The sequence below is a fragment of the Bombus vancouverensis genome, chromosome 1, assembly GCF_051014615.1.
Source record: "Bombus vancouverensis nearcticus chromosome 1, iyBomVanc1_principal, whole genome shotgun sequence".
In the NCBI taxonomy this organism is placed as follows: Eukaryota; Metazoa; Arthropoda; class Insecta; order Hymenoptera; family Apidae; genus Bombus; species Bombus vancouverensis.
The window spans coordinates 11,017,196-11,044,954 of NC_134911.1; the positions used below are offsets into that span (position 1 = coordinate 11,017,196).

General features: G+C 37.4%; 3 protein-coding genes and 4 long non-coding RNA genes across 7 annotated transcripts in view; 5 read left to right on the forward strand and 2 right to left on the reverse strand.

The window, feature by feature from the left end:
• Positions 1 to 107: 107 nt before the first annotated feature.
• Positions 108 to 1,821, forward strand: LOC117153688 (uncharacterized). Its single transcript, XM_033327963.2, has 2 exons — positions 108 to 288; positions 400 to 1,821. The coding sequence occupies exons 1-2, from the start codon at positions 259 to 261 to the stop codon at positions 664 to 666; spliced, it is 297 nt and encodes a 98-aa protein (XP_033183854.1). The 5' UTR covers positions 108 to 258; the 3' UTR covers positions 667 to 1,821.
• Positions 1,017 to 2,822, reverse strand: LOC117153685 (pyrimidodiazepine synthase). The gene is made up of 5 exons (XM_033327960.2): positions 2,490 to 2,822; positions 2,312 to 2,417; positions 1,809 to 2,052; positions 1,505 to 1,726; positions 1,017 to 1,400 (listed from the first exon to the last, which is right to left on the reverse strand). The coding sequence occupies exons 1-5, from the start codon at positions 2,512 to 2,514 to the stop codon at positions 1,272 to 1,274; spliced, it is 726 nt and encodes a 241-aa protein (XP_033183851.1). The 5' UTR covers positions 2,515 to 2,822; the 3' UTR covers positions 1,017 to 1,271.
• A 1,744-nt stretch (positions 2,823 to 4,566) lies between these two features.
• The window catches only part of Ets65A (DNA-binding protein D-ETS-3), a 69,428-nt gene continuing 46,235 nt past the window's right edge, over positions 4,567 to 27,759 (reverse strand). The window contains exons 4-6 of the mRNA XM_033327956.2: positions 15,763 to 15,822; positions 12,244 to 12,481; positions 4,567 to 10,678 (exon numbers count right to left, since the gene is read on the reverse strand). Coding sequence (XP_033183847.1) covers positions 10,342 to 10,678; positions 12,244 to 12,481; positions 15,763 to 15,822 — 635 coding nt within the window. The 3' untranslated portion in view covers positions 4,567 to 10,341. The remainder of the gene's footprint in view (positions 10,679 to 12,243; positions 12,482 to 15,762; positions 15,823 to 27,759) is intronic.
• On the forward strand, positions 10,556 to 12,323 carry LOC143302755 (uncharacterized). Its single transcript, XR_013058551.1, has 3 exons — positions 10,556 to 11,030; positions 11,111 to 11,878; positions 12,221 to 12,323. It is a non-coding gene; the product is annotated as an uncharacterized LOC143302755 (long non-coding RNA).
• Positions 14,149 to 19,562, forward strand: LOC143302753 (uncharacterized). The gene is made up of 7 exons (XR_013058548.1): positions 14,149 to 14,411; positions 14,546 to 14,740; positions 15,711 to 15,832; positions 15,916 to 16,194; positions 16,348 to 16,553; positions 17,978 to 19,091; positions 19,184 to 19,562. It is a non-coding gene; the product is annotated as an uncharacterized LOC143302753 (long non-coding RNA).
• Positions 19,869 to 21,239, forward strand: LOC143302752 (uncharacterized). Its single transcript, XR_013058547.1, has 3 exons — positions 19,869 to 20,546; positions 20,657 to 20,745; positions 20,850 to 21,239. It is a non-coding gene; the product is annotated as an uncharacterized LOC143302752 (long non-coding RNA).
• On the forward strand, positions 21,296 to 27,010 carry LOC143302751 (uncharacterized). The gene is made up of 8 exons (XR_013058544.1): positions 21,296 to 21,780; positions 21,893 to 22,676; positions 22,758 to 22,882; positions 23,141 to 23,691; positions 23,764 to 23,889; positions 24,446 to 24,620; positions 26,008 to 26,135; positions 26,437 to 27,010. It is a non-coding gene; the product is annotated as an uncharacterized LOC143302751 (long non-coding RNA).

Genomic DNA, 27,759 nt, shown 5'->3' on the forward strand with positions numbered 1-27,759 from the left:
ACTTTACTGCTCTTTAGTTTCTTATTGAAATTCTTTGAAAATTAAATACTTGTAAGTAGAAAACCATAAAAATTATCTTTGTAATTTATCTTATTGATATCTGTAAGCTTGGTTTGTACCGCCATTTTGTATTCAGCAAGTTAGTGAGAATACATGCATCTAACACATGGTAACATTAAAATTCAGAATACGAATTTGAGATGTTGATAATTTGTGTTTTATATAACAGAAAAGGACATACATACATTTAAAGTCAAAATGACGCAGGATGAAACGATTATGACAAAGGTATATGTAAAAATAAGATAATAGATTTTATATATTTTATACTTTAGTTTCTGAAATTATTCTATCTTAACCTATGCTTCTGGTTTTTAAACATATTTGTATACATGTTAGATACAGAAGGTAGAAGATACATTAAATGAATCCATGTACAAAGTGGATGTGTTGAAAAAAAGACTCAAGACGAAATTGCTCACAATGGAAACTCGTGAGGAATTAGAGTCGAAACTGGAAGAAATTCAAGAGGTACTTGTAAAAAATGAAGAGAAATTAAAAAGCTTAAGGAGACAAAATACAAAGTCATTCATGGTAGCAGCAAGCATGATTTTTGCATGTTTTCTGCTCTATGGTTTATATGTATTATTTTATGGAACGATATAAATTAACATTCCTAAATCATGCATATTTTAAGAAATGTCATTAATGTAATATATTAGACATTTATTCAGTTTTTATATTATAATTATTTTTTTTGTAATTTTATACTTATTGGGTACTGTTAGAAAAAAATTTCTTAATGTTGCTCAAATTTTCTACTAATATAGCAGATTTCTCTATAAATATTGTATATTGTGTTACAATAGCAATATTACTAATGTAAAAAATGTCTCTTGACATAGAAACAGTTACTTTGGAAGATAGGTTTTAGCAATAATAACTTTCTTTTATAAATATATATTCAAAATTTAATTAGCATTTGTGATCAAATTATATGGTAATTTCCAGAAAGATTGATATGCCAATATATTTTATTTAAATCACGTAGATATATTTCATAATATAAAATAGATTTGTTATGATTATTACACAAATAGTTAACGAAATAGAAAGTTATGTTTATATTAGTTTTACAACAAATTCACAACATTTATAAACTGATAATCATTAAATTATTAGCAACATTCTGTGAGTAATGTTTCATTTCTAAATATATCATATTATTTATAAACATATATATTTGAAGATACAAATTAGAAGTTATTAACTTAAGCAGTAACTAAATCGTACTGTGGCGTTCCAGCACGACGACTTCGCATGTACTTAGCATGTACTTCGGTATCTAAGTAACTAGCTCGAACAACAGGATTCTCCTTCATGGCAGATTTCCATTCCAACTAGTATTGTATAGGTAACAAAAAAGAAAAATTTGTTGTTTATATATCCTAATTTGTATAGGATAATTTTATATTACATTTGACATAATATGTTTGTAACTTACCAATCTCTTGAACCTATCACGTGGTATAGTAAACTGATCTCCACGTAAAACTCTAACTACATCAGATCTCTCCCACCATGGCCATATCATAAAATCTAACATACCAGGAGAACTACCATGAAAGAATGGTGTTCCTTTTGATACAAGTTCTCTTTCAAAAAGACCCAATTCTGATAAGACTTCATCAAATATGTCTCTGTCTATAGATGTACTGACATATAACTAAAATAAAAATATTTGTATTCTAGTTGTACATAATATTTGTATTTTGCATAAGTACATTGTATATATGAGAAATAAATACCTTATACAAAGTATTTATAACAGAGTTAAATCTACCAATTAACAACTTATCCTTAGCTCTAGCAAGGGGATTACCAGGATAAAGTTTGTTTTGTGGATATGCATCATCCAAATATTCAGCAATCACAAGGCTTTCATATAATGTTTCTCCTCCTTCCAATTCTATACAAGGAACTTTGCCCAAAGGACTTTTTTCTAGTAACCATTCAGGTTTATTTGTCAAATTAATATAAACAACATCATGTCTGTAATTAGGGAATAATATTACAATAAAATAAACAATTTAGTGCATATCTATGTATATGTATTTGTATGAGAGGAAGAGAGGTTTTGAGATTATTACAAAAATAAATAAACAATAGTTACTGCATTTATAAACAAAAATAAAGCATTTAAAAATTATAATAAACAGAAAATATGAATTAAACATCTGTTTGCAATGTGTGAAAAATATAAACAAAATTTTCAAAGTTAAATTATAATTTGAAAAATTAGTTTACTTACGGTATATGTTTCGCGTCAAGTACTAAATGAATTCTTTGGGCATACGGACAAAATCGCATGCTATACAAACGTATTTTTCCAGATACAATGGGCGGGGCAACTGATCCTACAGAACGATAGTATAAAAGGAATTATTTTGCAATTATATTAATATCAAGTTTCACTAATATAATCTTACCGGTAGCCAAGTGTTTCAAACTCATTTTGATTATATCGTCGGTTAGAAAGTTTTAAGAATCTCTACGATTAATTATGTAATTTCTTTTTCGCTGTGAATAATGTTGCACATTTTCATACACCCAGGCGGTCTGATAAACATCGGTGATAGTTCAAGGTTCTCCAGGCGCAGGTTACCTGTCGTTAATCCGGAACGAGATCTCTCAACAATTTGATGTCTTTATATACCTTACATATAATAAAACACGTTCTCAAAGTCATTTTAATTATTATAATTAATGAGTCATCGATAATAATAATATTTTTCCATTTTTTTTTTCAAACAATAAAGAATTATTACTCGTGAGTTTTTCAAATAGAACCATATATTGGAGCGAAGTTCGACAACCTTTAAGATTTAAGGCTCTAGTTTTTGGGGAAAACAAATTTTAGAAGTTCGTGTTAGTAGGGATGTTTGATATTTCGATGTTGGTTCTGAGAAATTGGATTTCTGTGTTTCCTAGGTACATATTTTAAAAATGGAATGGCTTTTGAGGATCATGCTTTCTACATTTATATATCTGGAATTTTAAAAAGGATGTAAGTTAATTTTACATTGTATAAATAGTTATAAAGTTGAAATAAGTGTAATCGTTTTTGTATAAATGTAAGTTAAACGAGGAAATAATATTTTGCTCAAATATTATATATATTTATGCGAAAATGTTAACTTATTTGCATTGATTTCGTTCTACGGACGCCATTATATTGTTGATAATTTTAATATCCTCATTTGATTGTTAAGATAATGCAAGATATTTCATGTATTACCACTATTAATAATGTTCTTTAAATTTGAATTTGAATATTTACAACGACTTTCTAAATACCGGTCAACGGTTTTTCTTTCAAATTTAAATCTGTATTTGATAAAAGTTTTCCCTATCTCTAATAAAAAAATTAGGCAATCTAAACAACAATTTTCTACTAACTTAGTTCAACTCACTTAACCTCCTTTTAAATACACGTAAATTCTAAACCATTCTTTCCTTCTACAAATCAACCAACCATTTTTCAATCTCCCATAGTTTTCTATGTGCAACCTTACCAAGTGCATATGTATAAACACTTTGAGAAACGTTTCACCTTGGAGGAGAGAAGAGAAAGGCCAAGAAATGGAAAAGGTTAAAACGTCGATTGGCCAGCCTTCAGTCAGCCCTTCTATCCAAGACCCAGCTCCTCACTCACTATAATAACCGTACATAGGGATCAGACGGTTGGGCTGCTTAGGTAAAAGTGGTACCACGAGTATGGTGAAGGGTACACACGTAGGTGGAGCACACCGAAAGAGAGAGAGAGAGAGAGAGAGAGAGAGAGAAAGAAAGAGAGAGAATTATGATGGAATCTCGTGGTAGAGAAGGGAGGAGTTTCGCGGGTGTGTAGAGAGACCCCTACACAAAGGGTCGAGTGAGAAGTCGAGAGATGTTGTAGGTAGCGGCGCGAGGAGGATGAGGACGAGGACGAGGACGAGGAGGAACGGCGCGGGCGCTGATTGGTAGCAGAATCGATTAGCCGAGCCGAGCTAAACCTCCGGCACCGCGGCAGCTTCGGCGACGCCACGAATTTCCCGAATGGGGGTTTCCCGTTGGGGCGGGCCTGAATCCAGGGAATACCCAGCGTTCTCCATGGCAACCCGACCAATTCGCCAACCGCCGACAACCAAGACTGACCTACCGTGTGTTGCTAACGTTTCTTTTTCCCCCTTTTTCTTCCTCTTCTTTTTTTTTCTTTCCAATTTTTTTTTATTTTCTATCTAACCCTCCTCCTACGACTCTCAATCCGGTTCTCGTTTCACAGTGCTATCCTTTGTGTCTGCTTCTTTCCTTTATTGTCCTTTTTCTTTTTTTCCAGGTTTCGTTTACGCTTCAAGGAAGAAAGGGAGCAGCGATACGAACCTTTATGTCTCTCTTCCTCTCAACAACGTCGTAGTCAACCTAACTTACAAGCAACATACTCGTTACGCGAACATCTCCATGTTGCTATGTATATATGTGTGCACATGTATATGTGTGCATACACAGATACGAGAGAAAGTCACATTGATTTTGCCGACGACTGATACAACCCCGTCGGCACGTTTAATTAGAACATGGCGACTTTAATACAAGCGCACGACAACAAGAACAACAACAGCGCCCCTTCCCACCCCCCTGCTGCTCTTCTTCTGCTTACACTGCTTCGGCTCTTCTTTCATCTATGTCCCGTTCCACGATTCCATCTTTCTGCTACCACTGTTTCTCGCGACCTACGGGCCACGATATGGCGAGGTTGTAAATCAAGACCATCGAGTAGTTGCAATGATTGATATCTTATAAGGAGAAGATACGAGGTGCCACTTTCACTTTGTTTATGGACCTTTGCATAATTGCAGAGCTTGGAAAGCTGAAGCTATTTATTAGTAATATTCAATTTTGGGTGCAGATAGTTAATAATCTACGAGTTAATTGATATCGAGGTTACTGTTTACTTCCACTTTATCTTCCATAATGAGACTTCTTTTTACTAGGACTACGGACCCATTTAGGATTGTATAATTGCATATTTTAGATTTACGCAAAATAAAATGAAAATGACTCAAGATTAATAACCTCGTTCATATTAGTCAATCTATCTTAATTCGAGTGATTTGGATTCAGGTAATTTGAGTAATATGAACCAGGTTTAACGGTATTCCAGCTAATTATTATTTTACTATTTTGATAATCTAGAAAGAGAAATTATGGTGGAAGTATAAATTATTATTTTAATATACTTTAAACAGTTCTGTATTAACAAATTTTTCATGTAGCTTTGGGTTAAGATTTCAGGTCCACGTGTGATATATCTGTTAATTCTCTTCCCTCGAATTGACATTAAGAATTATTTGAATTCTTGACAAATTTTCACAACCTTGCTACATCGTGGTCCGTATTACACGATATTTTTTCGTCTTTCTCGACGAAACTCATTTTTTCTCCTCTCGAAGGGGTCGCTTATCTACCTAGCCTAACGCGGTCTATGCTAGTGTCAAACACCCTTCGCCCTCTCTCATCCATCATTGTCATCGTCGTCATCGTCATTGTTATTATTATCATCCCAGTGTTCCAGTTTGTGCGAATCACGCCTACTCCTCTTTCTACCACTTACTCCACTCATCCGTGGTATCGTACGCGATTTTCTTTTCCTTTTCCCAGTCTCACCCTCTCTCTCTCTCTCTCTCTTTCTCTCTCTCTTTCTCTCTCCCACGCATACATGCATGGTATGCACACACATACATATACGTACACGTACAATAGAGTCACACAGGAGGACACATTGCAATCGAAATACATTCTGATGTACATTCTCGCGCTAAGACTATGTTCTCTACACGCCTACGCTACACATGAAAACACCCTATCTACATTAGAGGCCCGTCGACGTCCCACGGAGTCACTTTCTTTTTAATTTTTTTCTTCTTTTTTCTCTTTCCCATTGTTTTATTTCACTTCGTTACTTTATATATATATATATCTATATATATATATTTTTTTTTTCTTATTTTAGTTTCTTTGGAAAAAACGAAGAGGACGGGGCGAGCGTCGTTTTCTCGTCCCGGAGAGAACGATCCCCTTGGTCGAAACCGAGGAACGCTCGACAGGTTTTGGTTACGACTAAATCGTTAGAGTAATTCTATGGGTGCTTACGTCTTACGAATGGTATGATACAGTATACGACTTAAGAAGTTACTCGCTTCTTCGACAGAGGTACACCTTTCCACAGTAAGGGGTAAGTCACCGCCCGCCGGATCTTCCCTTTCGTGGAACCATCTTTTTTTTACTTATTTTTGTCTTTTTTTTCTTTGCTTCTTGTACCTGTTCTCTTTAATTTATTCATCTTATTCGTTTTATTCAGTTTTATTAGTTTTGCCGGCTGAGGATCCACGATTTGCGTACATTGGAGACTTACCCCTATGTTTTGTACATAGATAGAGCGACCGCATCTCTCGATTGATCGGTGAGAGTCGACGTGGTGAGCACGGCTCGGCATTTCGTACGTTCGGTTCTGATATGACTCAACGTTGTACTTTATCAATCTCGATAATTGCGACTCGAGCTTCCGTTGGATTGATGGATGTGCTATGTTCTGGCGGGATTTGTCGCTCGTTTAATGGTTTCTCTAATAGCGTTTGGCTCGTGGCAAAGAACAACACGTTATGCCGATTCTGGAATCACTTCTGAGATCGACATCGATTGTATGTTATCATTGACGTTAGTAATGCGCAGATTTTGTTCTTGAGAAAATGAATTTTCAATATATGTGAGTAAACGTTGTGTAACTGGTTCGTAACCATTGATTCTGTAAATTTTGGAGGAACGTTTAAACTTCTCACTTTTACAGGGACTGTGCGAACGTATGCCTGTTTGGAATGTTATTTTTTGAAAATATTCACTTTGATAAATATTTGTGATTACCATTATCACCATTATAAATAAGTAATCTCAGAGGAGTCATGCTAGGATCAAGAGAAACATATTTCTATACATATACCGGCTGGATTAGAAATGAGACTTCACGGTTGCACACGATCCTCGTAGAAATTTCGTTGGTCGCTCGCGGTTTAGTCTTTTCCACGGCACTGAAACACGCGTCGTACTTCGTTGTGAAATCGTGATCGCACAAAGATCATGAGAAGGAAAGCTTGTAACGATAGAACTTTATTTATCTGAACCTGAGAGCGATTAGGAGTTTACTCTACTTACTAACTTATCACTACGAGTAGAAAATGTCGTTCGATCTAAGACAGTGAAGAAATATTTAAAAATATCGACCTGTGATCCAAAAGATACGAGCCTCCCATTGAAATAGAAGGAAGACATTGAATATCTTTTGTCCAGCAAGCTTCATGTTTATATCGACGAAATTGATTTTAAAATCTACGTCGATCAAATAAAATTTTAGACTCCCGTTGACTATTTAACCATAGGCTCCTAAGATCTTTCTCTCTTATTGCATTAAGCTACTAACTTATTTTTCCTCACTTAAGTAATTAGAATTCACGTTTAAATAGCAAAGAAGATTTTAATTATAGTCTCGTTCAACTAAACGAAGTTCAGATAAATGGAGTTCTATTACACGTATAAATGTATAGTGTTTGGTCGCTGAATGAACGCAGCGTGTCCTTTGAACCCGCGCCAACAACGCGAGCAACGTAACTCGCGATGAATTTTTCTTCTGAACGACGACATGCGGTTCCTCTATCTACATTTTCGTTATGTAACAAATAAGTTAAAAGAGTTTATAATACACGCATTGCTCTTCACCCGAATCGAACATGTAAGCATTTCTCACTAAGAAGGATCAAGCTTATTTGGATGTTCGATTATCGTCGACCATTATGATGCTCGCATGTGGCTCATTGTCATCATCGTTGATTCGACGAACCGTTCTCGAAATTGCTCGATCGTGCATCTGTACGGAGATATTCCTCGTTAAAATGCGCATGTTCGATTCCATCCAGTCGGAAACACCGACGTTTCTCTGCGGAAGTACGCCGGTTAGTTATTCGCGTACAAGGCGACGTCCTTTCGGACAGGATAATTCTCGACACGCGGTTCATCGCGGCGTTATCATGCATGATTGTTGAGAACGAATCAAAGATTCTAGAATTCAATGTTTGGAGTGAAGAAATTACAATTCATTTGAATTACATTGGAAGGCTGCTACTTGGATCTTAGTATTAGAAAATTAACTACGTACTAAGATTTCAAGCGATATAAAAATTACTAACGATTATTATTATTTAGAATATAGAAAGATAGAATCTTTCCACAGATATTAATTCACAGTTATATATTCTAAATAATGATAAATTGGAAATTTGATTAAATAATATCAAATTATGACATCAGTAAGTTATGAATAACGATTCAAAAAATTATGTATCAAACGATGGATACCTTGAGTGGTCTAAAGTTTTTCTAATTCTTGTAAAATCTACAATGGAATTCAACTATGTTTTATTCGTAATAACTTCTAGCAAAATTAGATAGATAATAGAAAACGAAAATTCTTTGTGTTCAGGAATGAAACTTGAGTAATTCAGATATAAATTATATTTCCATAGTATTATACAAACTTTACTGCCAATGATGGTACTGGATATCGTCGAGATAAAACGACTGACGAGAATCGTCTTGTGAACGTACCCTGTACTTACGTAATCCATTATATTGTATGTACAACGTTCTTACAATAATTTGAGTGCACCGTCGGTCGTAAACGAAAGCTTTTTGGGGGTAGAGTGGTCTCGCGTGATCGTCAGTTTCGCGTCAGTAATTTAAATTGGTCGCTGTTTGCTGCTAAGGAACCAGATCGGCTGGTCGTGACAGCGACTATGATATTGCTGATTAGTTTGATCGTTTAATCTGTCCACGTGCTCCTCGATGCCGGATGAAACGGAAAGTTTCATGACTTAAATATCAACTGCGCTAGATTATTTAAACCGTGAGCAAGTATTTTATTTGATAGTGAAATCATAGCTTTCGAGCATTGTTTTGCGTAGAATTATAATTTTATCTTTCAGTAGCAATAAACTTAGGAAAGATTACGACCAAAGATAAAGATTTCAACGTTGTTCTATTTTTCAGGGAACAGCGATCATGCTCAAGCAGAAATGGATTCTCTTCCATCAAATCCACGAACAAAACCATTCAGTCTTGCGGGAGTGTCACTGAATATTTGCATTGTCCAGTGGTCACGCAAGGGACAATATTATAATAAACAGTGTTTTACATGCTTCTCGACACGTGCTCCAGGAATCTACGAGTTTGGAACTTCTCATGATTTTACTATGAAAATTGCCAATTTTCAATGCAAAAATTCTATTGCCATCATGAAATAGCTCTAATTTCCGATAGAGGTCTGCGTTTCATGTTTATTTAAATATATGTGCGCTATATGAATCAACGTATTTGTAGTTTAATTCGCGTAATTTTTTTAATTAACACGCGTTAAGATAAAATATATATTAGAATATTATATTAGGATATTACATATGCCGAAACAGATTGATTCGTTTAATATTGTTCAAAGGAGATCTGTCCTCCAAGAGAGCTGGATCTTCAGAGAAAAAATTGTCAATGTTACCTGTAACCTAGAGATTTCTAAAAATATAATCTCGTTGTGTATGTTATTACTTATTTCTGTATCGCTGTAGTCGCTGTATTTCTTAGATACACCGTGATATAGTACATAACCGTTGAGACGGTGATCTCTTCAAAACGTTAGATGCTAGAACGTTCACGTATTAAAACATACACGAATTAAACTATCTGAATATGTAAATACACACATATTCTTATGCACATATTAATAAGCATATAATATTCTCTAATATCTGTACACGCGATATCTGCCCAGATACCGAAACATAATTATTCATATACATACCTTTCCAATTCCCTAATACACGTTGCACATGTCTACATGTTATATAAAATCATAAAATTAATATTCGTCTAAAATTTCACAGGTTACATTAATACTTTGAGGTTTCTCTGTTCACTTCATCATCCACTTTCTGGCCAAGCAAAGGCAATGAGAAAATGAAGAATTCAATGGAATCGAAGAAGGATATAAATACTTATCAAAGAAACAAAAATTGCAAGAGGACAGATAAAACGACATCACCAACCACTACAGCAGGATAGTGCAATCGCAAAAGGTGTGGTCTATTTGCGGAATCCACGGACCGACGGCACACGTAGACCGCGATGGCGGCGGTCGGTTAAATTCCCTCGAGTAGAAACTTGTTAACGTGGCGTACCCAGGGCGCCCCAGTGTTCGGCGGTGGGTCATGCGTAGTGCGGATAGGTGCCCAGATGAGGCGGCACATGGCCAGAGGCCGTGTGGTGTCCCGCATACAGGTTGGCACCCGGACTCGTGGACCAGTAGCTGGAGGCCGATTGGAAAAGGCCGCCTGGAACGGAGACCGACACGGAGGCGGCCGGTGGTGGCATAAGGTTCAACTTCGCGTGCCCATAACCGGACATAAACAACTCGCTTTGGTATTTGTACGCGGCTGGGTCCGCAGCCGCGGGCTGCGTCGCTGCCGCCAGGCCCTGGAAGTCAAACTTGTACGCGTACCTCTTCCCGTGGACCTTTGTCATGATGTTCTTGTCGTAGTAGTACCTGCAAGTAGATACGGATGCCTCGATGCAACATGGATGCGAGAAGATTACATTTCTAGAACGATTAACGAAAATGACCTCGGTTGAAGTATATGTATAGGGGATCTACGAATGTTTAGATTTTAATCTGTATTTTGCGTTTTATGTGATGAAGAGTATGAAAGTATGTAGAATAGTACGAGTGTTCCAATACCTATCTGGAAATTTAACATAGATTTCTTCTGTGGTTCGATAATGCCAGTTGACAGTTAGTTTGAAGAAATTTGTAGAAGATCGAGGTTCTTTTCTGCTATTTAATAAGGGAAAATGCGTTATGTATAATAATTCTGTAACATAATGGAGACGCGTACAAGGTAGAAGAAAGAAGATCATCATTTTATGAATACTATCTTAATTGTTATTGTGGGATTACTCTTCATTTATTATTTTTCAGGTTCAAGCAACAGTTCAGAAAGCTGTGCCACATTTCATCGTATTAAATCGTCAACGAAAACAAAGATAAGGACATAAGATAACAGAGGCAGGAGCCACAGCACTGAAGCTACGATATGTACCAAGCTTCGTCCTTCTATCCTCTTATTTCACACTGGTCGAGATACGATCGAGCGAGACCACGTTCCGCCATAAACCGGCGATTTACGAACTCGTTGAAAGCCGTAAAAATCTCCATGCAACCAGCGAGTTCTTATTTAATAAATTCTATTTGCCAAAGCCGATAACGACTCCGCTTCCGCGGCGACGGAAACGACTCTTCCTATCTTTTTTTTTTTTTTTTGTCGAGTTACTGTCGCGCGGCAAAGCTTGAAACTTGTCGCTATGTGAAGGGATAGCCATGGTGGTGGTGAATAGAAACAGAAGAAGAGAGAGGAAGAGGAGAGTGCGGAGCAGTCTCGGGTAATATAATCAGTCGATCTGATCGAAAAATAATAACCGCGTCTGCCGTCGGTCTGACTGTCGGTGATTGAAATTTCTCTCCCCTGGCTTCTCTGCGCCAACCCCGTCATAGTTGTGCGCTACCGTCCTCTTTCGTTCAACGAATTTACTTTCTCTCCGGATCTTTTGCGCGGACGTCTATCCGTTAAATATTGACGTTTCTCGCTCACGTTCTTTTTTAGCCCTTTGGATTGCGGTTTAATCGCGCGGTCTAATGATCAGATGCGTGGCTTGGTTTGGGCAACAGAGATACGAGAACGGACGAAAGGTGAATTTATATTTGGAGGATTCGAAGAAATATTTGGCACAAGCGATATGGATTTTAAGTTTGAATATTTTGGGCCTTTAATTTGAGAATATCGTGGGTATTTAAAAAGATATTTATAAAAATTGTTACTATTTGTCAGTAATTTATAATTTAAATAATACTAATTAGTAGTCTATTATATTTCCTTCTTAAAGTTTCTTTTTGCAATATGACAAGAATTGAAATTACAGGAATTCTTGTATATATTATACCGATTTATAAAATTTATAAGGCGCGTTCTAAAGTTTAATTAGGATAAGAGGTGTACTAATTATTAAAGGATTTATGCTTCGTGTGTTAAAGGAGGATTATGAAACGTCACTCACCTCAAAGCCCTCGACAATTTGTCGTAATTCATATTAGGCTTGGACTTCCTTTCGCCCCAACGTCTCGCCACCTCGTCAGGGTCAGTCAACTTAAATTCGCCGTTGGTTCCTTCCCACGTAATGCACGCGGCGTTGCTCGAATCCGACAGTAGCTCGAGTAAAAATTGCCAGAGCTGAATCTGACCGGAACCGGAGCTCGCGAGCCGACTGCTCGTCGCTCCGAACATTTGATAGGGATCTACAACAGTTGGAAAGATTCGATTCATAATTTACAATCCTTTCATCTTCATTCATAAACTTTGCCTTGCTTTTTGCCCAAGTGATCGTCTCTTTTTTTAATTCTGTCGTTTTCTTTTCAGACTCGATAATCCTAGAAGATGTTAAAAGGGAATATTTAAATTCATTTTCATCTGTGATACACGTATACAAATTTATTTGGTAATTGTTAAGCATATATAGTAAGTATAGGAATGATCCTTTCATTGAATTTTCTATGAAATTGCTTTCCAATAATAGTTGTTCAAGTTAGTTTTAATTAGTTAGTTCTACAAGAGAACTTTTCTGTCTTTTTGTCTTTTTTGAATATTCTCGTCTATAATTCCTATATTATTTCTAGCAATGACTTGTTTTTCAACTTCTTATGGTATGAACCAATTTTTACCCAGTCGATTCAGCAACGCGCAATTAAAAGAGTTACATTATCATAATATCTGAGTCGATAATTAATAATAATAGCACTTATTAATTATTCCAAACAGTAATAATCTTTACGTATATTTTTCTAAGTCAAGCACGATCGCTAACAGAAAACACATATATCGAATATTTGTTCTAAAATTATTTTCTATGTAAGTTTTATTAAAATTATCATATACGGATTTGAAATATTCTTCTGTTGGTCATTGTTCCTACATGGAATTGTTAAATTATTGTGTTTATAATTGCAGGGAACATTCGTGGAAAACGAAGAAGGAGAGCGGAAAAATTTATATTTCTCTACTCGAGGCCACTATAATTTTTTCTTCTTCTTTCGTCGGTATTTCCTCCGAACATATACCTATCCATTACACGGTTGTTTCCCAGTGCTCCCTGTATCGCCCTTTAAAAGCCTTACAATGCGTCATCACCGTCGTTCGCTACTGCTCAGACCTAGAGTGCCCTACAACCGTACAAAAGGATATAATCGCAACCCTACAATAGAATAGAGTTCGTTTGGATCATAATAATTTCAATTGAAGGAACGAACGACGGAGTGGTTCAAAGGGCGTACACGAATGTCTTCTGAGAGAGCGAACACTGTTAAACTGAGCATCGCGTTCCGACCGAGCGTGAGCTAAATGATCAAAATATGGCCCTCGCGTGACAGATGCGGAGAACAATCTTTCTTTGCCTTACCAGGATATTATACGTTTCTATGTTTTTTTACTTTTTTTAATGTATATGATAGCGCTTGTAGACGTAGTACGTACATAATAACAGATGTAGATAATATGTAAAAATCGGTAGTTTAAGTATTAAATTTTAAGCTTGCAATTAGGTTCGGCTTGCTTGATGTTAGTTTGGTTTAATGCTAGTGGACCGTGTAGTTTCATTAGATTTGACCTGCTTTACTTCGTTTTATGAAACTTGCAGAATTTAGAAAGAACTCGGGAGATCCAGGACAATCAGGAGTCGGACAATTCAGGAGATCCAGGCAAGTCGGACAATTCAGGAGATCCAGGCAAGTCGGACAATTCAGAAGATCCAGGCATGTGAGATGAGAATTCAGTGGATTCAGATAAATCGGACAATTGAGTAGATTTATGCACCTCGATGCAGAAGATTTACAGAATTTAAAGCTGTCAGAATATTTATATAATCCCGCTGTTCCTCTAAAAATATACATAACATGGAATTTTTCAGGAAGAAGATCAAAAGTATCTGAATCCGGTATTATCGAAAAGAAGAGAAATCAAGAATGGAAATGGAAGAAAATGGAAAGGAATCACAGCAACTGTATAATTCTGACTGTCGTTGGTTCGACTCCCATAAAAATACATTTCAACAGATTATAATAGGGGACAGACGTACACGATGGGGATGGCTGGTGAATTGCCGGACCTCAAAGGTCGTTTCGCCCGATGAATCCCCTGAAACGCGTGGCGGAGTGATCGCCTTTCGATCGAACGGTAATTCACTTACAAGTTAATAATGGGAAGGGGCGCGGTACACCCATTTATCTGCTGAACAGGCTAAAGGGGTTGGGGGAGGGATGAGCCGAAACCGCCAACAGAGATACTGAAACGCCACTGTAACTTTTCAGTATCCTATGTTTTATGAAGCTGCTCGACCAAGAAGATGCAGAATTCCATGGACACCGGTGATCCTGTTTCAAGTTAGATCTGCGGAGATTCTTTTCTTCGTTTGGCGGAAACTCAGAATTCTCGAACGAAAATTTACATCGATCTGAGTAGAGACCGTGGTTTCCGTTGGATTCTCTATTCAAACTTTATCTTATGTAAATCAAATTTGACTGACGGTAAAGCATCGACCGGTTGATGGTGATGATATTCTGATTTCAGTAGTGAAAGGAAGAGATATCTGCTTTACTTTTATAATATATTAATTCTATCTATACTAGATACGCTTCGTTCCTTCTGTGATACTTTTTCAAATTGCTCTGCTTATTTAAAGTTTAAATCGAAGTTGTTAGTTCAATTTTTCTGATTGTGTAAAGTGTCGTTTCAATAGATACTGGGTAATGTAAGGAACGTTGCATAAATTACTTTCTAATCATAATTTGCAAGGATAATAGGAGTATCTGATACATATATTAATTACCTAATAAATAATGTATTAATTAAATTCCGCCGAGATGCTGAAAGATATTGACGGTATTAATGCAAAGTTAGTTAGTTTAGTCGAATATAAATTTTATATAGAAGTAATCCAATTAAGTACGTCAGTTTCTCTTTGTAGAAATAATCTTCTAGTTTTATATAGATTAGATTAGTAGATATTTTATTTACTTTAATTTTGAATATTTGTAATAATAAGAGCAGAAGCATTAGAAACGGTTTTCGAGTCACTTATTTAAAGCTATTGATCAGTCGGAAAGAGTAATTTTTGGGCGTGGTGCTGAAAAGTCAGGAATGAGGGGCTTTGCGTGATTAGTGACGAACGTAATAATCGTGAAGGTCATTCCGTGCAATTACGTCGAAAATCACCGTCGATTGGGCCACGCGTGAATGTTCGCTCTTTTGTAGATCATGATATGTAATTTTTTAGCTCGCGTGTATCCGTCGATATTCTTTTAATAAGTCAACTATTTTAACTGTTGCAATCTTTGTTAGAATTATATCTTTGTTAGTCTCCACAAAAGGACAATTGTTGATAAAAATATGATAAAACGAGAAAATCTATTATTGGTAAATTTATACAATAATATTTATGATTAATATAATATTTTCTTTCTGTCTTTGCCGTAGACTAAGAAGGTGTAGTGCTTTAACTTCTCAAAAATATCTACCTACTACATACCAGGCTGCCTGAGGTGGGTGTGCGTGTCCAGTGCTGACTTGGATAAGCTGCTTCCGTATCCTGGAAGAGAGTAATTACCAGTTATTCTCAACATATTGTTCCAATTATAAAGACAAATTCATAGAAACTTATACGCTATATCTTTCTCTTAAGGATCTCCTCCTGAAGACGAAAACTTCTAGAATTTAAAAACTCCAGTTGCAAAACTTCGGAGAACGGAGATTTCAAATGTTAAGAACCCGAGAGTTCCAAAACTTCAGCCCCGAAATTTCGGAAAATGAAGTGTCCAATCTAAAGTCCAATCGAAGTTCAAAACATCACCTCCAAAGTTGCAGTTTCAACATTTCAGAAAATTCCAAATACTAAGAACTTGAGAAGATTAACTTCTACGTTCTTCACGTTATCCAGGTCTTCTTCAAATTCCTCCGAAAGGTTTGTACACACAAGGTAGCAATAAATCTTTCTACACAAAACCCAAATAACACAGATCAAATACTGATACCGATTCAATTTTATACTTTCAAAATCTACATTTAAATCATTCAACGATCACTGTATTAACAACCTGTTATCCTTCTCTAACAGAAACGAGTAGACTTAAAGTCTGTCATTTTGAAGAATGTCCTATCCTCGATGAAGATATCGCAGAGAAACGACGTAAGCGGCAAGGTCCGTTAGGAAAAGGGTGCAGGGAAAATCGTCGGTTGGTCGAAGATGAAAAAGTACAAGCTCGGTCGAGCGTTAGAATCCGTTAGAGAGGATTTCCGTGTAGGCAAACACGGGGCTGAGTGGTTCGTATACGTTTCTCCCCGCTTCCACGTTCCACCGACGCGTTGGTTTCTCCATCGCCTTATCAGGCTTTCGACTCCTCTTCCTATATGTGTACCTATATACGTATATAGCTCTGTCTATAAGCCACTGGAAACTTACTAATTTTAAACATAATTCTTATTAAGCATTGAGCAGCAGAATCAAGTTGATGGTTTTCAAAATGTAATAAACATACGTTACTTTATATCAATGAACTTCTAATATAACTGTAGTAATATAATTGTAATAATAATATCGTCTAATATAATAATAGTAATGTATGTATAATTTATAAGGTAAGCAGATTTGTTTAGAATACAATATTTGTCGATTGTGTTTGTATGTAGAAAGAAAATTTTTTAAGTAGAACGTGGGGTATTCAAAAGAGTTAGAAAATTGAGAGATTTTCTTGAAATCTAGTTCGACTCAGAAAATGTAAAGAAGTTATCTTAATTCACACAGAAGACACACGCAAGACAGAGAATTCAATTCAATTCAGTGAACGCAAAGAATTTACTATAATTCAGAGAACGAAGAATATTCAATTCAATAGAAAGAATACAAAGAATTTAGCTTAATTCGGTTTCCCTTATAACGCATACGAACAATAATAAGTAATAACTGTCAACTTTATATTGTAATAGCAAAGCTCATTACTCCTTATCCGAAATGTATATATACGTATATACACGTAAGTGTCCAGTGACTTATGGATAGGAGTGTATATACGTGCAAGTTGATCGAGCAACGGGGAAACATGCCTACCGGTCACGTTCGCGCCACTCTGCAATCTGTTTAAGGCACAATGCCCCTTAATTTCGCCTCGTTATATGCTCTCGTTACGGGAAATCGCCCCTTCCCTGTCGTCGTCCGGTATCGCGTTATCGGTTTCATCTTCTCGTTGCCCCGAAAACCGTGGAAACCTGGTAATCGGCAGGCAATTGGTTCGGCTGATCGAGAAGGTCAGTCTTTGGTATCGAATAGAATAATTGCTTCAAAGTGAAGTCTGAATCAACAAACACAAATGATAGTCGATAAAGGCAATTAATACGTCTCTGATGCTATTTTTTTTCTTTTTTTTTTGAATGATTATGAGGAAAATTAAGGAATTGAATAAGAAATAAGAATCGACAATGAATCAACAGGGATGACACGTCTGGTTCCAAATTGTTAGAAACCTGCATGACGAATTGAAGTTTTAGAAGCAGGAAGTGAGCAAGATAAAAACGTGTATGCTAAATAAAAATATGTATGCTATATCCTATATTTTTTTGGAAACGTCAGCTTCGATAAAAGCTAATAGACCATGGCAGAAGGTTAAATTTCACATATAAAATAATACATTATCTAATGAAGACATTGCGAAACATCATCACAGTAAATGGATTTTGTTTTCCTTTTCCAGTTGACGCGACTGGAGCATCCTGTAGGAATCCTGCAGTTTGATTGTGCAAGGCAGATGCTGCTTCTAAATAGCAGTTGGTGTCCGCTGTGTTAAACAATTTGATTTCGTCTCTGATTGGCACGCGGGAGAATCTTGCACGAGGGATGCAACTCCACGGTCCAGGTCGCGAGGGTCCGCCACAATCAGCGTAGCCGTAGGGCTACGACTTCGGTGGCCTTCCACGTCAAAAGACGAACTCCGACATCCTGATGACACGGAATCTTGATGTTCTGGAATCTGGACTGTATTCGTTTCTCCGTGTTCGAGTAAACGTCATAGATGTGAAGTTCAAACATTGATTTTTCAATTTATTATAGAAGACAGAGTTTTGTTCATGCAGGGATGAAAATGATCGAAATGATATCTTATAGTGTTTTATGATCTTGTAGAGGTAAATGAATGAGGAGATATAATCGGTTTTTTTTTTTGTAGAAGATATAAATTTTGGTGATAAAGGGGTAAAGAAGATTGGAGTGATTTTTGTATCGTTTAGAATTTTGTAGTTGTATGCAAGGTGAATTTTAAATATTGCTTTTGAGAGAAGATTGAAATTTTTACAATAGAGGGATTTGTACTCTTTATAGTTTTGTAGAAATATGAAATATGTACTTTAGACATTGTTTTTTGAAAGAACAGACGAATGATAATAGAAAGATGAAAGTTGAGATGATTTTCATATTTCCTCTAGCTTTGCACAAGCACGGGAGAAACGAATTTGAAACATTGTTACTGGAAAAGATATGCCTCTATATTTCAATAGCTTGGCAAAAGTTCATAAGATGTTAGAAAATCAGTTAAAAATCTGCAGCTGGTGTTACGCTATGTTAACAAGCAGCACCTGCCCACTGAGACCTTATTTGCATCCCTGTTCCAGCTGTTTTATCCGTCTACGTAAATTATTCTCACGATACAATATCACAGCGTCTAAACTAAACGAAAACATTGGAAAGGCAGAAATGAAAACTTTCAAGTTGTAACGTTCAAGTACTATACATGACCTGTTTAACTGTATCACATAAGGAGAGTCAGCCGAGTCAGTCATACTATACAGACAGCAAGTCAACAAGTTCCTTCTGTATGTTGCCTATTGTACAGTCTAACATCATCAGACCACTTTTCAAAGAGCTCTCATTAACTGGCTTTTATTAACCTGTCTAATCTTTTCAGCGGGTTAAACGGAATCTTCAGAGGAGAAACTATGATCCATATTATGAGTAAGACTGTCAAACAATTGAAAATAGAGGAAAGCAAAAGAAGAGTTAAACGTCGAACGAAGAAGTTTGGATTAGATTGGACATTTCTTCGCCACAATATAAATTATTACGTGATGATAAACGAGGTAGCATAAACCAACTTCATTGAAATAGAGTCAACTGTACTTATCTTTAATATACAACTCATATTGTTGTATAGTTGAATGACTATAGTCACCTTCAGTATATCTAGCGTAATTGGAAGTTTGACATCGGTTTTATATAGCGAGTGCTCGACATTGGTTGATTGTAAGTCATCTTTAGTATATACAGCACATGAGTACATTGTTTAATCATAGTCACTTTAATTAAGATACTGGAACTCTATAATCGGGTGTACCCAGCACCCTTACCACGTCGAGTTAATTCGTTAATTGTTTCTTATAGGCTTACAAATAGAAGTCCTCCAAATAAAAGTTAAAATCTGAATTTATAAATTAATTTGATAATCATGTCACTCAATCTAATTCATGTTTACTAATGGTAAGACACTTGATTCCATCTATTATTTAACAGTGAAATTATGGCAATATTTATAATACCTGATATTTTCCAGCACTTTAGAATGGCAGTTGAGATTTAAGAATCATATTGCCAAAGATTGTGTGGTACAGCGTATGTTCTAACTATAAAGTTCAAAGGTCAGTAGCACAGAAGTCATCGACAGTCGTGTACGTCAGACACGTTACGTCACTTCGAATAGACGTTCTGCTATTGTCACGCGTATATCTGCGCATTCACGAGCAATTACCCGGGGTGGGGTAATCCCGTTAGGCGACGTACAGCTTCCACGGGGGAGGATCAAAGGACTCGCTATTCCAAGCTGCTGCACTCTTTGGTTGTTTCAGTCGTCGCTACAATGCTACTGGGGCCTGCAAGAAGGGGAATCATCCACGTCTACGTCGTTCCACGACTTTGTTGGAACTTGGGCAACTTCCTAATGCACACCTCTGTTCAACCAGCGTCGCTACGCAGCTTCGTACAATTATCGTTACTATTCCGTTTCCGTACCTTTCCCATATTTTTAGCCCTTTATATCTGAACTTCCAGTTTCGTTTTTCTGCCACAAGTGTTAACAAATCCTCTTGATACTGTCTTTGCATCATACATTTGTCATTTGCATAATACATCTTGAATTTCTATGGAATTAGAAAATGAGCGGGCTTTCAGATCTTGATGATGTGGCGAAGATTGAAATGGTAAAGAATTCTTACTGGAACTGGACCTATCAGAGATATTTTGGATATTTTGCTCCCACGATTAGTAAAAATATTCAGGTACTTTTATCTCTTAAACTAATTACTGTCGTTTATCGAGACAGAGACATTATTATTATTATATATGCCTGTCTACTTTTATTACAACATCTGTATATTAACATACTTAGGTATCCACCATTATCAGGAGCAACGCTAATTTTTTAATAAGCGCTGAAGCTTGAAAGGAAACATTTATATCGGAAATTAACTTGCATTCGTGAGTACATTCTTGCTGTAATTGAACCTGCCTTTAGGGGCTACATAATTTTCTTAGACATTTCATAAGTACTTCCTGTATACGTGATTTTTAATTATTTTCAGAGAAACTGACGCGGCACACGCTAAATCTTCTGTACTTATACGGTTAGCAGAGAACGCGGCAGCGCGGTGGAAAAATTCTGCAACGCGACACGAGACGGCAATCGCTTAATTGTGATTAATTGCGGTTTTACCAGGAAAAGATCGCGTTGTAACTGGCGCGAGTCGCTCAAGCGATTCGCTTGCTCGCGCAACTTTAAAGAGCCAGTTGCGTGCAATGCTTGTTTCCTTACTTTCACGCATCGTATCGAAACTATAGCCCTCTTGATTTCTCAGCCATTCTACTCGATCGTGCACGCTGATCCTTTTTCACGATAACGGTTAAGACCATCCTCTTTCTACCTCTGGCTGACCGCCGCAAATAACTTTATTGCGACAATTAAAATTATCGCTGTCCCGATAATCATCGGTATTATAACATTTTTTTCACGATAAGCTTCTTTCTCTTAAATTCTTAGTATATACGTTCATGGAAATGTATTTTCATTATTTTTCCAAATCAACACACGCACTCTCTTTTGGAGTTTACTCTTTTGGAGAAGATCCAATATTCTGCACAAATATTTTCTTTAGGTCTTTGATGCTTCCTAATCCTATTCACCTTACAAGTTTTTGCTAGGAACCAGATTAGTTCTATAGATATGTATAAATTGTAGCTTGGCAGCTCTAGTGTTAATTAAACGGTACATGATGTAAATGTCAAATAATCTTGAAATCTCTACGTACAATAATTCTATCCAACTTATAATTCCTCTGACTGCTAAAGTATAACAAAATTTTGCACACATGGATGTTTGGCTTTTAAATTATTTTCCAGGAGGCTGTGTAATTATATCATCCTTGATGTTCATGTCACAGGAAAATGTCCCATGAACCGCAATACAATTTACCTGCATCACGTTTAAGATGAATACTTACAAGATGTAAGCTTAAGGTAGATTTATTTCATCTATTAGTCTGTAAAATCCCATTAACCACCAAACTATACATAAGAAGACCTTGCGTTAAAATTTATACGAATTAAAAGTCCAATATGCTTTTATAAGGTACGATGGAAGGAGGAAAGTTTCGATGCCTATTGCTGCGACATCCGGTTTCCGGGCAAGTGAAATGGCGAATGGAATAATTTAATACAGGGGCGATACAAGGGCCAAAGCGATCGGTCTAATCGCGTCTGAACGAGGTTAAAACACCGGCACCCGCCGCTCTTATTTACGTCCGACAATAAGTCAATTCATCACTCTGCGATTTGGCCTTAAGTGGTATCACTGACTCATACACACAGCCGTCTGGAGCGGTGTGCCTATTTCGGGCATAAATCACAGTTGCCCGTGCGGTGCGTAATAATGAACAAGCGAGCGTAGCACGCGACCCTTTAAACGTGCTGGCTGGAAAACGAGTGGCTCGTAAGGTAGCAGGGATTAGCTTTGGTCCCTATGTGTCCCTGCTTAATCCTGAAAACGTTACGGGCCGCGAAATTCTTCGCCCGTATCAGGTCACGTAAAAATGCAATTTTATGAGTACGTAGGTTTACAAACCAGGGGCCAGGCTATGCAGATAATAACGAAGATAAAGAAATGGATTTTTATTGCTTGATACATTGGTAAAGCTAGCGTATAATCAGTTTAGATATTTTAGGAGTATCGTGGTCGAAGGAATATTTTTAGAACGGTAACTCTAGGATTTGAATTGCGAGGGCAAAATCGTTTCTAGTAAACGCATGCAGTCGGTGATGCAATTGCGTTTGCTCAGAGAAATAGAAGATACTAGGGAAGATAACACGAATTAAAGCTTAAACATAAATAATTGCACGGTGCTACGATAAGAATGGTAAGTTGTTGGTAAGCAAGTAACAAATAAATAATTAATCAGCGAAGAACTTGATTGATGATTAGTTCTGTATGTATTAAGGGGCACCATAGGCAGCTGATACTCTGAATACTCTGGTAATATAAAGATGCACGGAAGAAAATGTATTACTGTTACACCAGTTGATGATTAACATAGAATGCCTATCACTTTTCTATCTAGTCGTCGTAAGTAACTAATTATACAAATTCTATTATCCATTACTACTATTCCGACTTATCAATACCTGAAGTATCTTGTACGATAATATATTACCAGATAATAATATTACTTGAATAACAAATAACAGGTTGTACGTTATAAATTTCTATTGCTCGTTTCTATGGTATAGCTACCTTGCATTAAATAGGACAATTAAACAGACTTTACTTTACTTATTTTATTATCAAACTTGTTACCATCATGCTGAAACTGAAACGTTGCAGGTCCACGTAAAACCCAAAGTTCTTTACCGGAGCTACCAAGTATAAAAACTATATTGCCGTGGCAATGTAGGAGTCGCGACATTTTAGCCGAATGGCAGCGGGAGACGCGGATAAACCAGGAAGTACGGGGAACCGACCGGATCCGGCGAAGTTCTGGCACGGATTTCGTTCACAGGCTCGTGGCCCACGGCCACGAAAACCCGGGAGACATGGATCGTGGGCAACAAGTCACCGGGAAATGGCGCGTGACCGCCACATTCACGCTGCCAGATTTACGACAATAAAAATGGGCGCCGCCGAATGCAGGATCGTCCTTTCGCCGGATAAACAATACCGTTGATAGAATTATGGCCTTGTCGTTCGATTTTCGATGCGACGATCTCCTCGAGCGACTGCCTGTAGTATTGTGTCCTTTTTCCAGCCTGTATTGAGGAATCGATTCGCTTTATCGGGCAACAATTACGACACCGCAACGGCAATCACCATGTTTCAAAGGATGACTTCGACGTAGAAACGATTATCTTGATCAGAGTAATTAGCAGATTGCTCAGGTAGACTTCCCAGTATTAAATTTATTGTTTGGCAAAAATTCGATGGTATTAAATGTTTGGTATTGAATACAGTTGTCGTGGGAATATGGAAAAGGGGAAGAAGATAATGAAAGGATATTTGGAACTGTTCAATGTTCGATCATTTTCATTGTCCATTGTGTAATGGACGACGAGGAATTTGCGGAATGTCTTTCCACGGTGAATATTTATGAATTTTAGACAGCTATAGTAGTGCCATGTCAGTTGACGTTCCTATTCTCATCAATTAACCCTGCAATACTACATCTGTGTATACAGAATCCTCTTAGTACTGTACTGGGAAGTTCTATGCCATAAACATGAGAATAAGTAAAACTAAAGTTTAAATATCCACTTTGTATAGATTGGAATTTATTCTTGAATAGTTATGGGAGCTTCCAGCGCGAGAAAATCATTAGAACATACAAGTAACAAAGACTTACCATTTTTCAACGATAATTAGAGTACGCAGTATACTACTTACTACAATATTCCAAGATTAATAGACTACTAATTTTACAATCGCGAGATTTCGTATACGGCTAAACAAAATACTGAAGATCTCTTAGAACTCTCTTTTGTTATCTCACCAAATACGCTGTTAATCCATCATTTACTAAGGCTATCATTCTCGCTTCTCTGCTCAATAATTCTCTCGTCGTTTTATCACTTTAAACATGAACTTGGGAAACTTCGAATGTACCAGTCACTACATATATACGTAATGTCGTTCTAGAAACCTCGTGTCACATTTGGATTCGATACATCGATGGCCAATGTGCTTGAAGAAGGGTTGCTGCAAGGATACAAGGATATAAGAATGGCTGGATCGGTACCGGTCGTGTCTCAGCCACAATATTATTCTTCCAGCCGATACAACGTTTGGATGGAATGGGAATGGCGAAAGAAACGTTGGTAACATATTGGAGGGGTCGCGGGATACGTCCAAGTCGCTCGTATTATGCCTTCTCGCCAGTACATACACGGCCACGTGCCTATGCGTGACACGTTTACGCTTGGCTGGCCGCATTTCCACTCTCTCCCTCCGTATCGGCCCGTATTCATCTCCGATTTCTTGTTGGGGTGCGCGCCGATTGCGTTTCCACTTTAACCGTGCGTCGTTCAACGTCTATCAACGGGTACACGAGCTGCATGCTACTTAAATCCGCACGAATCCAGCCGTCTGATGAACATGCTCAATATGATAGCCTTTTTATTTGCGAACATCGATATTTTGTATGGCGTTGAGTAGGGTATTTAAGAAGAGGATATATTGTATCGTGTTTCTTTGATCTAGAGAGTATTTAAGAAGGGAAATGTTTGTTTGGTATTAGACGACAAATCGTTTATGCAAAGTTTAGAGTTCTGTTGTTTTAGCAAACGACGAGCAGATTAAAAGATTCGTAATTTATTTAAGGTATTCATACAATGACATTGTACGCGATTGCGATTGAACCAAATCCTTAGAAGCTACTTTAATAGGGACTCGTTTAATTTTTACTTTTGATTTCGGCTTTTTATTATCTCGCATTTGTACAACTCGTCGCGTCATTTTGTACAACTTTCGTCGACGAAGTATTATCAGTTGTGACATTTATTAACGCTATTTAAAACACGTAGCATACAAACTTATAAATCTCGTTTGTAATATAACAGTTTATAAGTTGTAAACCTATTTAACTTTTTTATAGTAACAGGTAAATCCTTTCAAAGTAACCGTTATCGAATATGTTTTAACGATAGTCACGATAATAAGTGTATACGCTTAACAGGGGGAATGATTATTAAGCGATGCCCGGGATCGGGTTCGCGCAAACAGAGACGTTTGAACCTAAGGATCGGTACGGTTGAGGCCGTGTGAACGCGTTCGTGTCGGCATTAATTGAACTTTGCTCGATAAGCATTACGGGATTTCATGCAAAAGAAAATCTTTCGGCGCGTTAAGATCATCCGGTGAGACAAGAATCCTTTTCCTTCGAGTGTGTTCATTCGGTCGGTTGTCGCGTTCACGCTATGCGATAATTAGGAAACGATTAATTTCGCTCCGCGTAACACGTCGTTACAAATGGGATTTGATACAACCAACAGTTTATCTGATGAACAAAAACATATTACCCTGAGCACGAACGACGTAATGCGGTAAAGAAAATACGTAGTTAACAGCGCCAGTGAAACGATAAAAGCTGTTGTTCCTCAAGGTGTAAAAATTCGTCTTATGCCTCTAAACGCATATGAATATCGCGTAATTTGTTTAGGGCCTTCGAATCGAGACTGAAATTCGTTTGTTTCAAATTTCAGATTTTGCAGATTGCACGAAGTATTCACTTTACATCGGTATTTATGTATCAGTGGATTCTTGAGGATGCTGGCTAAGATACTTGCGAGACGTTGCGTTATTTCTTTGCAGAAGATACATCTGTCATTAGGTATAGAAGAATCTTCTTGTCTTGACGATTGTATTATACCTTCCGTGATTTTTCCACTTCACTATTAACGTACATACTCCTTGCAATGTTCATCGTTATCCTTTCATATACCTCGGTATCTGAAGGCTTGAACTGCCATGTTTCAGAAGCTTTTATCCGCTCAGGAACAGCTTATATTCACAAAAGTAATTATTCCTCAAACCCGTCTCTCAATACTTGATCCTAAAGTTTCGACATGTTCTATCCTCTACGATTCTCCAAGTTCATTTTCTCAGATTACACATGTTTATTATCATTGCAGGTACTTTGGATTTCTAGAGTCTACCCTGCAACACTCTGCGACCTTTCATCCATCCAAGAGGAGTTCACATCCGCAAAAAGCAGGCGATCATTGCTCTTCAAGCACCTTCTCATATCTGGTTTCCCAAGTTTCACCATGTTCGTCTTCCATGATAATGCTACAACTGAATGAATGAACTACAATGCTACAATGAGAAAACCATGAAACACGAAAAATTACAAACTGGTAGTTCTAGTATCGAAACGTTCTACGCAACAAACCAATCTACCAACCTCCCCACCCAACTACAACTTCCACAAAGGACTAACTGTTCCAGGCGAGTCAACGCATGGACAAACGTTACAACCATAAACATCCAAACGAAGTCTCAGCGTTGTTTGCTTACCTTTCACCTCCCTCTACACTTTCAACCAGAGGCCTGATTTCAATTCACCGTTGAATCACGGTAACCTGACGTTCGATTGCACTTTTTCAAACGCCCATTACCCCGGAGATCCGGCGTGGAGGGTGGCCAGGTCGTTACCTATGGGTGTCGAGGTGGTATGATAGTCACGGCATACGTGATCAGGCGCGTGAGCGAACTGCCAAGGCACGCGTCGCCGTGCCGGAGTACGTAATTATCATAGGGAAGTTAGGGTTGCCTTCGGATACACATACACATATATACACATGTGTAAATACATATGTATACGTATGTGTGCACAGATGTAGGAATATATGTACACGTGGGAGAGAGGTCGAGGGTTGGTCGACTTGGGTCAGCAAGTCACGCGAGGCACGCTCGTGGCGGACGTGGAAACAGGGAGGAGTACTTTTATTGTTCTACTAGTTGTCTTAGAGTCGCTTTTCCTGGCCACTGGGCAGACCGGTTGAGAACGGAGGTCGATATCTATGCCTGGACGAACCTTTTACCCTCGTGCATGCCTGTTCCTTTCGTGGAACATGTCTGACCTTTCGTGTGACTTCTCGATCGCCAATTTTTTGAGCACTTTCAGACTGCCGTACAGGTGTGGAGAACTGGACGAAGGTATCGGATCGGAGATTTTTGATTTTGAAGATAACGCGGAGAATTTCCTTCCGGAAAATTTGTGCTATAGAGATGATTTAAATGTCAATTATTCTTGTCGTTGAATCGTAGTAGAAATTAGTAAGACGACGATGATCGATAGTAATAAGATTCTAAATCTAAAGTGGATTTTCTTTTCTTAGGGAATTTTTGTGCGGTGTCCAAGAGTAAGCAAGTAAAAGATAAATGTCGGAGCTGATAATATTGCAAAGCAACACAGCGCCTGGTATATTCGCCTATGGTTACGCAACAGAGTC

Coding starts and splice junctions, on each gene's coding strand:
- LOC117153688 (XM_033327963.2), top strand. CDS start 259: ATGACGCAGGATGAAACGATTATGACAAAG. Junction 289..399: donor ATGAAACGATTATGACAAAG/GTATATGTAAAA, acceptor TATACATGTTAG/ATACAGAAGGTAGAAGATAC.
- LOC117153685 (XM_033327960.2), bottom strand. CDS start 2,514: ATGAGTTTGAAACACTTGGCTACCG. Junction 2,418..2,489: donor TTTGAAACACTTGGCTACCG/GTAAGATTATAT, acceptor ATCGTTCTGTAG/GATCAGTTGCCCCGCCCATT. Junction 1,401..1,504: donor GTGATAGGTTCAAGAGATTG/GTAAGTTACAAA, acceptor ATACAATACTAG/TTGGAATGGAAATCTGCCAT.